Source organism: Geospiza fortis, unplaced genomic scaffold (genome assembly GCF_000277835.1).
Source record: "Geospiza fortis unplaced genomic scaffold, GeoFor_1.0 scaffold40, whole genome shotgun sequence".
In the NCBI taxonomy this organism is placed as follows: Eukaryota; Metazoa; Chordata; class Aves; order Passeriformes; family Thraupidae; genus Geospiza; species Geospiza fortis.
In genome coordinates, this window is record NW_005054297.1 from 12,520,692 (window position 1) to 12,534,537 (window position 13,846).

The window sequence follows — 13,846 nt, forward strand, 5'->3', positions numbered from 1 at the left end:
TTTTTTCAACTTGTGGATGCATTAAGAATTACTAGGTAAATTTGCTTTTCTTTCATAGACAATTTCCCCAAATGTGAACCACTCTAGACCAACTTACATTTAAATGTAAGTTAAATATCATTAATAAAGGCCAGATTTCTAGCTTTTACAGTTTCCCTGCTCTTACAGATGTTTGTCAGAGTCTTGCTATTGACAATCGTAAAACGGTTTGTGTGTGAAGTCGATGAGTAAGTATCTTTGCTTAGTCTGGATTAAAAAATTTTCTGCAAAACTGTACATTGTATAAAGATTTCCAGAATTGTGTCCTTTTTATTGTATACTTTTTGTTTTATTGGTTTTATATTTTGTCACTTTGCACAAAGCACTGTTAAATTGCAGCAAATTTTTGTTTTCCCTTGGCAATAATTTCTGGGTCTTGGGATTTGAAGCTTCCTCATACAGCTGCTAGTTTTGCATGAGCTTACCTTTGCGAGGATGCTGGCTTGCCACCCAGGTCACTACTTTGCTCCTTGTCAAAGATTTGTGGTTCATAATTTACTTGCACATTTGCTGTGGCTGCAATACTGAACTTGCTATGGTTGCTGGCATTCAAAAAATGAGCTAGGAATCCAGTAAGTTTCTGAAATGACAATTCCTCTAAGAGTTTTATAGTCAAATTGTATTTGCTTGCTTACAGAAGAGAGGGAAGACACATGTGATGTGTTTAGAGGTACAACTGTAAACATGAAAACACAGGCATTTTAACTTTTAGCTGGAGTGTGGTGAACAATCCAAATTGGTTTTGAAGAGAGACTGAATTAAATAGCAATTGTAACAATTTGATTGTTCATTTACAACTGATTCTCTGTGCCATTCTGCAGAAAGTACTTTTTTTAAAATATGAAAGCTAGTAAATAATTCACCTTAAACCACTAGAAGATGTGGTACTATGTGTGTTCCCCAAGGAATAGGTATTGTCTAAAGTGTTAGTGATAGGAAATCTGTGTTTGGGTCCTATACCACATAGATTGTACAAAGCTCTAGAAATTGTAGGGTGACTTCCATGTAAGAGCTACCTGCATTTGAATGCTGTGTGATGCTTTTGTACTTAGTGGCACTATGAGCGCATGGGTGTTTTTAAGAAGAGCTAAATACAAAACTTTCTCGAGCCGTAGATTCAAACTGTCAGTAAAGTGACTGGTCTGCTTGCTAAGATCCAACTGTTTGGCATGTTCGGAGTAAAAGGAGGAAGAGTAAGTTTTGAAGAGACCAAGTAGTCCAGTTCGTTGATCAGAAGTAAATGTAACTACACGTGTTCAGCACACAGCAGCTGTGACAGGGAATGTCACAGTCACAGCACACAGAGCACTTCAAGAGCAGCAAGTGGTGTGGATAAACATGCACTGGGCGCTTATCTCAAACTGCATGTTTGCTCAGCATTGCTCAGATTGTACTGCCTAAGCTCTGTTCAGTGTTTCAGTGCACAGAAATGTTTTGCTATTGAGTGTCTATTTCCTAGAGTCTCCATTGAGAAGGAAGGAATTTGATATATGCATATTTAAAATCCTTTCCATATCATCCCATCTCTCTGACTTGCAAGAAGTGTGAATAATGATGGGGGAATAAAGTGCCATGTGCAGTAGCATATTGAAATCTGAGTGGATTAGGACAAAACAAATTCAAAATATGAAGAAAGAAGCTTTTCTTCATTTTGTGTGGTATAACAAAAACAGTGATTCTGTAGAAAACAATAAAGTGGAATACTTGAGGACTGAGGCAGTCTGGCTAGTGGTCTGCCTCAGTAAATTTCTAGGAATTGTGCTCATATTTAGAGACCATACTGTACTTAATTGGCCGTTCACATGTATGCTTTAAAAAAAGTTTGTAGGAAGACCATGTGCCAGTTGAGTAAGAGTTACACATTGCCACAGGCTATTTCGCATTAGATTCTAGTTGGTAGAAGGAATAAGGTTTTTATTAGTAGTAGACACAGGCAGAATTTGACTGTTTATGAACAATCTAATTCCTTTTTGCTGTTTGTTGAACATGATGGTTTTAGTTAGTTATTAGGACTAAATTTAATAGCCTGCTTAGTCATAATTTCAGCATGATGTTAAAACATCTGATGAATTTTTTATAGTTCATAAAATACTGTGTATTTTGCACTGACTGAAGCATTGGAAAAGTGATAGTAATCATTATATGCTATCAAACAAAAGGATTAACTAATATTAGGATGCAAATTGTTCCCCCCCACCTTCTTTATAGCGATATTCAGTAATTGGTGATGGGATTATTCCTTACTCAGGGTCAGGATCTTTTTGCACAGCTGTTCCCCCATCTTTCTTCCTTCTCACTATGGAAATAAGCCTTGCTAGTGCAATCAGTTTTATGCTGCTATAAAACTTCATACACTGAGATAAGCAGAGATGTTTATTCATACATTATCATTTATGAAGTCTCTGTGTAGTCAAAGCTTTATTTTATTGACTACTTTCCTCCTTCTCCCCCCTAAATGTGCTGCGATGGAAATAGGCTGAGTCAGTGCATTCCTTCTGGCAATAAGTAATTCTCTGCTTGCCAAGATTCTGCAGCTCTCGGAACATTGGCTTCTCTCTTGGTAACTGGTAGGTAGTGAGGTCATTCCAAGGCAGCACCAGCCCTTGAATGTTACTAGACAAAAGGCAGGACGAGGGAGAAAAGGAGCAATAAAAACCAATTTCCATCATGCTGGGTACATGCTGGCAGTTGACAAGTCTTAGTGTTAAGTCTTCCTTTTAAGCTTAAGTCCTCTTGCATACCTTTTGAAGAGGAGAGAAAAAAGACATCTCTCAAGAAGGCTTAAGTCTCCATAACTGAAGAATACAATTTGTTTATATGATGATCATATTAGACAAAGATTTATGCTTTTGTATAGTATTAGAATATTTTTTGAAAACACTTCTAAAATTAAAAATTTAGACTTGCTAGGTCAAATACAACAGTTTAATTTTCATCTATATCTAATCTTGCTCTCATATTGCTGTAGCATGTTTGCTAGGTGGCTTGTTCTCCCTTTGGTGTTTTAATTTTTGTTTTGCATTTCTGGGCTTTTTGCCCGGCAAGAAGCTTTACTCTTACCAAATCTGCGCATTTTGCACTGCAAAATTTCTGACACTCTCCTCTGCAACTCTTTGCCATTAAGAGCAAGCACCATTCACAAAACTCCATCACTTCCAGAGTCATAACAGCTTTTTGAGTGTTTTACTCACACTGTTTCTTGACGCTTCACAAGTGGATACAATTCTGAAATTCCCAGTAAATTTAGTTTTCTTATCTTCTTAGACAAATATAACACTTCTTGTCTTTCAGCAGCTCTGCAAAGGCAGAAAAATTTGCCTCGTGCTGTCTTCAAAACCAAACAGTTTCTTCAAACTCCATCTACAAAAGGAGGTAATTAACTTATAACCTCTTATCAAGCTCCAGCAAATCTCAGATAATGGTTCGCCTGCATTAAATCTCACATGTTCTAGATTAATAAACTTGCTCTTGCAATTTACTGTAGAGATTAACCAAGTGGTCCTTGCTGTATGAAAGTTAACTTCTTGGTTTAAATATTGAAAATAAACTCTGTGTTATATAGGAGATTGAATTTTGAGATAAAAATCCAAGGAACAGTGACTTTCTAACATTAATCAGGAAATAGGGATTAGAAAAGTAGACTCCTAAATATATATTCACTAGGGCTGCATTTGTATAGGAATTTTTTAAATGGCAAAACAGTTTTTAAAACAGAAGTTGTAAAAACACTCATACAGTCCTTTGTGCTGGGAACAAAAGCTAACAATTTTATCTTTGAGAAGATGAGTGTAGACTATCGACTTATTGTGCATGTACTTGTGCTTTCTCGTTTCCTCACAAAACCAGAAGGTTAATCCCAACACAGATGAATTAAGGTTTTTTTGACTCAAGGAATTAGAGACTCTTGTATATAGTATTCCAGTTTGCTAATGGTTGAACTTGACTTTTTTTTTTTTTAATACAATGAAATATCGAGTCTCTAATACAATTAGACAGTTTTATCTGATTTTTAATCAGCTCTGGCAGCCTTGTATGTGACACTGCCTCAGTTTCACAGTTAAGGTAAACAATGATTCTGGTTTTAACCATAGTTGGTCTGTTGTCTATTACAATCAAGAAGATCTCATTTTAAAAATCATATTACACTTGAGACTAGTTCATAAGCTTGTAGATGCTAGAATCCTTTGAGTGTTGTGAGAGTCACTGGTGCAGACATGAGGGACTGAGGGACTGACAGAATGTATGTGTTTCTCTTGGGGCTTTAAGATGCCAACTCCTTAGAGTCATCTTCATGCCATGCAGAAAGTTTTAGCAGAGTATGAGGCCTGTGAAACAATTCACATGTCTTAAGAGGAAGTCTTTTAACAGTTTTCATACTTCGTACCAGACAAAGTTCTCACAATATTCTGCTTTGCCTAAGACCACCATCGCTGTTCCTCTGCAGAGCTTTCTTTGCTTTCTTTCCAGTTGGCCATGCCCTCCTCTGGCTGTCTGGAACACTTATTAGGTCAATGGCCTAGTCTGAGCCTGTGGGAATGTACAGAAAATCAGCTTTTCTTTGAGTTTATATTATTTGTAAAAATTTATTAAACCTTAGAGAATGAGGAACAGAGCACATTGCGCTGCCAGTTATATATTCCGGTTTATGGCTGTTGTCATTCCTTACTGCAAATGAGGACCCTTTCAGTTACTTGCTTTGTCTTTTTCAGTTATTTGCTATTTTATAGTCCTTAATGTGTTGGTTTTCTTTCTTCTGATCTGAGATCCTCATGAGTATAGAAGTATTTAACGGTAATGAAGCAGAGAAATGAACAGCTGAGCAACAACTGATTTTACCTTCTTTAAATACTGTTCATTACATAGCTTGACACCTTTCACACACATGTTGGCTTTTTTTTACCACTTTGTGGTAACATCTCCCCAGCACCTTCTCTTCTCCAGGCTGAAGATCTCCACCTCTCTCCAGATTGAGGAGAGATACTTATCCATGCTCTGTACCTGCTCCAACAGGTCCACATCTTTATTGTACTGAGATGACAGATCAGTTTATTGATTCTGATAGTTATACCTCATCTATTCTTTCATATTGGGGTGATTCATCTCATCATAATGGTTGTGGTTTAACAACTGCATTAGAATTTAATCTGTTTTCAAGTTGGTGTGCAGCAGCTGGCCTTGGAGTGCAAGCCAAATAAGTTTGCAGCTTCAGAGCACCCTACTTTGCCACATGGAGATCTCGTGCTCCCTGCCCACAATCCAGGACAGAATCCAGAGAGGGTAGGACATCTAAATATCATAACTGCACCATGCCTTTTAATTTTCCTTTTTTCTATTTTTTTTCTTTTTTTTTTTTTTTTGGCTGCCAGATGTTTTAATTGTAGCTGTTTCTAGTTTACTTTATAAGGAGACTGAGTTGTGTAAAGTTATTAAGCACTACACTTACATGTTTACATGTTTTTGTTAAACATGGATCAGCTAAATACTAGACATGGTTACACAGTTACCAAATAGTCTGTGAGGCAGTACCTCAGTCCTTGTGATCGTGTCTTACAGATAGGCCAAACTGACTATAATGAATATCCAAAACTGCTCTGAGACCAAATTCTTTATCTGTAGAACAGAACTATTAGGCAGTTTGCCAGACTGCATCATGTGGGCTGCTCTGGAAGACAATTCATTCCTTTATGCACAAGAATGAATATAGCTCTCAGTAATGTCTGCAATGCTGTGCTGACAGGAAATGTTTTATGAACTGACTGCTCAAGTTTGCAGCATGGTAAAATATGGCCTGCAGAAGGTTAAAGAGGATGGAGAAGACTAATTTACTGGATCCTTACTTCTGCTGTGAATGCTAGAATCTTACTTCTATTGCAACTTTTTGTTGCTTGTATTCTTTACCTAAAAACCTTTTCCCTGTTGTGCCTGTAAGAGGCCCGAAGCTGTATTCAGTTTTTATACATTGGCATTGCTCTATTGGTAGCTGCTAACATGGTGCTGTGTTTGTGTTCCAAGCATTGTAATGAGAGTTCAGTGATAAAAGCTCCCAGTATTGACACTGTAGAGTCACTTGGAAATTCTGCAGATTTGATTGCATCGATGTTAACAGGCGAGGTTATGTTTTAAAAACTTACATATAATCTATCTTAGTCCTAGGAGCACTTGGATGCTCTCCTTGTCCAGTCATTCTGTTGGTAATGCTTTCCTTAATCCATACTCTGGCTTGATGCCAGCTTTTATTTTAAGGTTTTTTACTTAATCTCCCTGCTACTTAGCAACTGTCATGTGGTTTTGACCTCTCTGTCACCTTTTCCTGACAGCTTTTCCCATGAGTGGCTTCATGCTGTGTTTGATATTGCTGTCAGGGGAAAGGCCCCCTTGGGTAATCCAGAAAGGAATCAAATCCAATTCACATCTGTAATGAGCTACATATTAATCTTCCTAGACATCCCCTATAAGAAACAGCTTCAGAATACAATCTCAAAATTACCAGTTCTTCTGTACCCCATTTGGGATGCTACATTCCTGCATTACCTGTCTCCTTTCTCACTCCTCGTGTTCTTACTGGATCTACCTTGAAAATTACAATAAAAGCTGTGTTAAGGACCAGCTTCTTTATGCACAACATCTGTCAAAAACAATGCAACTTTGTTCTCAGTATAAAACAATTATTTAGTAGAGGAAAGTTAATGCAGATTTACTAAATGTAAACATGCTTTTGTCACGTGATTGATTTGATCATCCTGCGTTGACTCTTACTGACTCACCCTAATCACTTTGAAAAGCTGGTGAAATTTCATTCCATTGCTAAGATTATGGATTAATTTAAGAATTCTGTTCAGTGATAAATTATGCATAATTTGTAAATATTCCTCATACTTGTGAAGAATTATGCTTAAGGTTTTGCATTCTCAAAGGACTGTCGAATATTCTGTCTTACTAACCTATCCCAGAAAGGACTGATAACAAAACCTTGCATACTAACTCAGGTACAAAGCACTAGAAAACAGGTATTAGTTGTACTGATCATTTAGGTGATGTTTGTAAGAAGAGGAAGGCTATAAATTGTTAAGAGTTGTCTGGTTTAAGTTTCATAGCAGCACCTTAACCTCTTTGGTGTTGGGGGTTGGCTGATGTCATCCTTAATCCAAACTACAGCCTTATACCAGTTACTAGGAAGAAAATTAACTCTGTCCCAGCTGAAATCTTTTTTTTTTTCCATCTGCCAGAAAATGTGGATGTAACTGTATCTAGATGAGTTCTAACTCAGTGGTTAAAAAGAACAGCATAAAAGAAATGCCAAGATGCTCTGCGCTCAAAATTTCATCACTGAAGACTAATACAGACTTTGTTTAAAGCCTGTGTCACACTAGAATACTGTATTCTTCAGCATGTTCTTTCACAGATGGGAATTAAGTTCACATGTTTCTGAACCAGTTAAATTTCTTCTTAAGCCTTCTTCTCTATTTCTTTTGACTTAACTGATACAACAGTTATAGCCTGATTACGATCACTTACCAATCCAAATAAATATTTGTAGTCAGAAAAGAGAGCATTAGAGTTATGATATCAAAAACACATGACAAAGAGGACATCTGAATTCCTGTTTCTCATTGCTGCTTGATTGGCTGTATTCCATTATACATTCCATATTGTTTGTACAATCACATAAAGTAATTTCCAGCTGTTCATTTTAGTAGTATTGTTACACAAGCTGAAAGTAACTTCTGTATTTTGCAGTACCTTCTTCAAGTAAATTCCGCTCGCCCGCGGCACCGTCTCCCTTGGCCCTCCGCCAGCCGGTGAAAGCGTTCAGCACCCACGGGCCAGGCTCGGCTGCCTCTCCAGAAGCCGCTCAGCTGACGCACAGCAGTTCTTCACCAGGGCCTCTCGCAGCCCAGAGCTCAGGCTTGCCCAGCCCTGCCAGCAGTATTAACAGTACTACTCTTACCAGACCAGCAGGGATGAGGAGTGGCTTGCCCAGACCCAGTGCCCCTTCCACAGGGGGCATCCCAGTGCCTCGTAGCAAACTTGCACAGCCTGTTCGCAGGTGAGTCTCTGACAGGCAGTCTGAGGTTGAAGTTTTCAAAATTAATTTTGTTCACTGTGTATTTGGACTGCTTCTTCTTGCAATAGTTATTTTGATCTTAAGGTTTTCAGAACAGAAATGGAGACCTCCATGTGTATTTCCAAAACAGTTTTGAATCCAAACTGAGAGATAAAGGTTCTTTAATGAGAGAGTGAAAGTGAAATCGGTAATGGAAGATACTGAACTAAGTAAATAAAATCTTAGTCTGAGAAGGCAGCAAGAATTTGTCTGCATGTGGTTAAAAAGTTACCAAAATACAGCTGGCAAGAGAAAATTCACTTTTGTGAGTGACACATTCTGAAGTCAGAACTGCTTGCCTCTGTAACTTAAGGAACAGTACCATGGTGAGAGTAGTTTCTCTCCGTGGGCAACTGGAAACTTCCAGAAGGAAGATGCACCAAGACATCTATAGCATTGGCTAAACTTAATGTGAAAATCACTGCATTTAACCCACAGGATGAAACAGAATTGTTAGCTTAAACATAACTGTGCTAACACCCAGGTATAGAAGTTGCTTGATGTATCTTTTTGAAAACTACTGCAAGAGAGACTGAGTATTAACTGTAAATGTCAGTTTTCACTGAAGGTAGAAGATGACATAAGGAAGCAGTCATCCATGAGAAATATTAAGAATCTCTTTAAACAGAAGGGAAAAACAGTCTCTAGTACTGTAAAAAAGACAAAATGGTGGTAAATAGCACAGTGGAAAAGTTCTGCTCTGCAGTGAGTGCTAGGCAGGAGAATGACAAGTGACTGTCACAGCACTGACTTCTTGGCTAAAGCCTGCACTGGTCAGCAGTACAGAACTCTGTGTAATAAAAAACAATTGTTTTGCCAGGAGTTTGCTAATAGGGATGTGTGGTTGTCCAAATCACAGCTTACAGAAAAGTGTTTCACTTACAAAACTTTTTTTAAAACTGACTTTATAAAAATATATTTTTTTTAAGTTTGCATGTATAGGGCAAAGGGAAATAGACCCAGCTTGCACCAGAGGAGGTTTAGGTTGGGTATCAGAGGAGATCTCTTCACCAGAAAGGTTGTCAAACATTGGAACAGGCTGGCCAAGGAAGTGGTGAAGTCATCATCCCTGGAGATACCTAAAAGATGTGTAGATGTGGCAGTTTGAGACATGGTCTTGTGGTGGCCTTGGCAGTGCTGAGTTAATGGTTGGACTTGATGATCTTACAGGTCCTTTCCAGCCTAAACAATTCCATGGTTCTATAATGCAAACTCTGTACACAGTGCAATAATCAAGTTTCTATGAGTGTCAGATTTTGATGTAAGCAAAATGCAATATTCTAAACAAGGATTTGCTTGTTTATATACATCACTGAAAAAATGGCCCATTTTAGGTGGAAGCAGATTAAGTTTGCATTTTCACAGAGTATAATCGCAATAAGTTTTCTGTCTGTTTATTTATTTAGCCTTTTTCCTGGCTTGGTAGTTGCCAAGATACAACACATGAAACCTAAAACTGAAAATACTCTAGAGATTATCTTAAGTAAACCGTATTGCAGAGAAATAAATGAATGAAGTGTATATATTTCAGTTATTTATAAAATGTTTAAATTCTTATGTATTGTAGATAGAGATTTGAACAGTTATATATGAAACTGAAAAACGTCTCATTTCATTTTAGATCATTACCCACTCCCAAGACATATGGCAACGTGAAAGATGAGAGTTGGAAAGATGGCTGCTACTGATCTGCACAGCTTAATGCAGAGTTCCAATGCTCATGGATACTTCCTCACCAGGCAAAAAGACAGCTTGATTAAACAAACTGTTCAGATGTGACTCTTGGAATTTGTAAAAATTCCAAACCTCTCTGTCTCTAATTAGCACAAACTGGCAGAGATTATTATAAAGCAGCACTTTAATGACATCTAACATCAGATGTTTGGTGGTCATACAATCACTTCTACATTAAATTGCTATCAGTTCTGGGGGCTTTTTTATTGCTTGCTAAAAATGTTATCAATATGAGCATTTATGAGAGTGGCCAATGTCGGGGCAAAAATGAATGAATGCCAAAGAAATGCCCATCTTGAAAAACAGCAAGGATAACTATCAACACACATCATCCAAAACTTCATATTCAGCCCGCTTTAACTCAGCAGAAAGATTGGTGAATATGTACTATTGAAACAAGGCTACATGAATCAGAGCTCACGTTCTGATTGCAGACTGCTACAGTGCTAGGGAGATGTTGCTTTTAGCAATTGTATGAGTTACCAACTGGGGCTGGATCTGTCCTTCAGTACTGCAGGAAGAATCAGCAGCTACTGTGGAGGATTGGGCAGGACAGGGAGTTGTAGCCATGACTTCTGTTGCATTAAAAGGTTTGAATGTAGCAGACACACACAATGCAATAGTATAGATTGCATCTTTCTATGTTGATTTATTGGCTTTACCTACTCCTACGCTTGATTGCCAAAAGGGCTTAGTATCAGTTGTACAATCTTTCTAACTTTAAATTCCTGTCTCAGGAAAGATGGCCTTCATTATTGTAGCCACATTTTTAACACATGGCTTGCTATTTGAGGAAAAATTTTTATAGCAGGTTTCCTTGCAAAAAAAAGGGCAAGTGATAATTTTGATTTATTCTAATACCATACCACTATACATGCAGCCTGCAGCAACTGTAAATGCTGATAGTTAAGGAGAAGGAAACACAACTATGCACTTGTAACATACAAATTTTAAGGAAATGAGTTGACTCTTGATGCCAAATGATATTCATTTAGGTGATGTTCCATGGTATGAGGGAGTTTTCTGTATCCTATTTTTTTACTTTCATCCATTTCTTAAATTGGTTTATTTTAAATTGTAAATATTTTTACAAAAGATATTGCCCATGTAAGTGTGTTTAAATATGTACTTTGCCTTACATATGTGTATCTTACATTACTGGTAACAGAGTATGAAACCTGCTATGTCTGTTTACAAGCTATTAAACTCCTCTGGTGGCTCTGACTTACTCTAATACATTTTGCTCAGAACAACTGATATATTTAGCATTGAACCATTGTTTCCTGTTTTGGAAGACATCATACAAAAATCTGTACCTAAAGTTGTATTGAGTGGGACTAGTTAAGTGGAAGGGATTTTGTTTGAAGGTTTTTCAATATTTTGGATGTACAGTTGATGAAGTAAGAGAATGTGAATCCTTTGTGCAATGATTGACAAACACTACAAGTCAGATTGGACGGTAGGTAGCCTTCAACCCCATTAGTAACTGAGTTTGGGACTGCTGGTGTATTTTGCTCCCACCACTAAGAGGATAACTAATCCTGAAATTCTAGCACTTGAATTTTAGGCCAACATTAACATATTCCTGGATGAAAAGCCATTCAATACTACTTGACTTGGAAGAAACCAAATAGGAAGGAGTGGAGACTAACTTGCAACTTAAACTACTCAAGCAAGCTCTGGGTTGATGGGTGATTTCACACACCAGACCATGATCTGTGCTGACCTCAAAGTCAGGGTGTCAAATATACTGTAATTGTCAGATTGCAGCAGAAACCACCTTTTCACCAGTACAGAGCAGTGCATACCACTAATGCAGCCTTGAGTCACCTGCAGGTACAGGGAATGGATGTATCTCACAGCACTGTTCAGCAGAAAACAGGACTAGATCAAATGTGCATATTCTCAGTAAAGCCTGAATTTTAATATTTCAGCATTGTACAAATCAGTGCTGCAGTCTTCACTGAAGAAAGGGGAATTTAACTTGATGGATTTGATCAAACTTCACTTGACTTACAAATTTTGAAAGTCAGTTTAGGTGACAATATTGGGGGTTTTACCATGGCTGCATCAAACTTGTGTACGTTTCCTTAAGTTAAGTAATTCATTGCTTGGGTAAATTCAGCTTGAGTTTTTTAGGGATTTTTTTCTCTGCTATTCTCCCCAAAATACAGCAAATGACTTCCTGAGAAGACAGACTGTTTGCTAGAAAGCCTTTGTGCATTACCAGTTCATTGATATCAGGAAATCATGGGGGGCTCTGTGTTTAGAGATTTACTGCAGAATTGTGGAAATATGGATTTGATAAAATAGTGCCTATGATTTACTTAACTTATGTTTGATATAGTAGTAAGGGTTTTATGAATGTGGATTACTTTTTGTGCCAATAGCTTGGAATTGATGTATGTGTGTAGGCAGAAGGATTTATTCTGCTCCCAAAGTTATTTAATTTTTTTTTGTGTTTGAATGTTTTTGTAAGTGTTAAAAGTGTAAAAAAATATATAAAATATTCTTACCACAAAATACTTCCTGGATCATTATTTTTACAACAAAGTGTTTTTAAAATCTTTTAGAAATTTAGAGGGGTTTTTTTTGTCTTGTTTGTTGGGTTGTTTTTCAGGAACTGTATTCTCTTTTTTAGAGGTTACCAGTATTAATTTCTGCCTACTGTAGTTCATGAACTGAGTACAACACTGTATTTGGGTAAAGTCTGTGATTTCATTGACAGACAGAGGTGGACTCATGCCTCTGTTCCAGAAGGACCCTGCATAGTTCAGACACACATGAAAAACTGTATTATAAATTTTCATCCAGAGAGATTTGTACAAGCCTGCCTTTCCATTTTTCAGGACTTCAGACCACCACATGAAAAAAAATTTTACTTTTGAAAATTCTGGAATTTAGCAGAAAATTGACCCATGTAAAAGTGTACCTACTAAGCCCTCTTGGAACAGATAAGTACACATTTTATCTACCTTCTACATGAATGCCTCCATCTTTGGCTCACATACGAGCAAGAAGTTAGTTTTGAACTTGGTATTTTTCTGTAATCTGCATTTTGTTATAAAGCAATGGATTCAATAGTAATGTGAATGCCATCTTTGTCTTGGTATTAATAAGGGCAGGTTTAATTCTATTTGGTAGCCACTTAAATTTAACAGAATTAAAGCTATAAAACTTCTAACTAATCCTTTATCCCAGCATAGTCCCCTATTTTGTAATTCAGCCAGTAGGTCAAATGTTTCCCCCCTAGTTAACTGATGTATTTATGGAGAACTGGCTTCAGACCTGCTACTTCTAAAAGGTATTGTCACTTTTTAGTCTGCAGTCAAGTACCGTTTGCCCCACTCCTTCAGGAAAGTAGAGCAGTGTCAAAATCTGGTAATTAATAGCCTTTTGCCCTTCTCTTTTAGTTGGTTTCTGTAACAAACTCTTCTATATTAAACTGTTGTTTATAACTAGTATCATTACAGTATTGCAAGACTGAGGATTAGAAATAGTATTTTTCTCAGTTCTCATTCTGAGAGAAGGTGTGACAGCTCCTTTGGGTCCTCTTACATTTCATGTGTGTTCCCCTCTGGCAGCCTGATTGCAGCGGTGAAGGAAAAAGAATATAAGCATATGAAGAGGCAGAAGGCTGAAAATGCTGATGCTGCTGGTCTTGAGATGGCTGCAGAGTGCACAATTCAATAATTTAAAACTTACCTTTTTTATTTCTCAAAAGTATTTGCATTAGAACAGGTATGGGACATGACCATGTCAGCAGTATTGTCTGCAGTTCTCCCTCTTTTGATTGGAACAGAAGAAACTTTGGATTTAATGTTTATTTTTTAACTAAAACAGGCAACGTGTGAGGTTGCTTTGATTGAAGAAACAAACCAAAAGGCCCATATGCTCCTGACTTGCATTTATGCCATGTGCAGTCTGAGTCTGACACCTACAGGCAGCCTGTCTGTACTCACTGTACAC

At 37.4% G+C, this 13,846-nt stretch overlaps 1 protein-coding gene across 1 annotated transcript in view; it reads left to right on the plus strand.

Moving 5' to 3' along the window:
• The window catches only part of SLAIN2 (SLAIN motif family member 2), a 49,582-nt gene extending 37,180 nt beyond the window's left edge, over window positions 1-12,402 (plus strand). Inside the window, exons 7-9 of the mRNA XM_031055664.1 lie at window positions 3,334-3,411; window positions 7,777-8,086; window positions 9,765-12,402. Of these exons, the coding sequence (XP_030911524.1) occupies window positions 3,334-3,411; window positions 7,777-8,086; window positions 9,765-9,831 (455 nt within the window). The 3' untranslated portion in view covers window positions 9,832-12,402. The remainder of the gene's footprint in view (window positions 1-3,333; window positions 3,412-7,776; window positions 8,087-9,764) is intronic.
• Window positions 12,403-13,846: the final 1,444 nt, after the last annotated feature.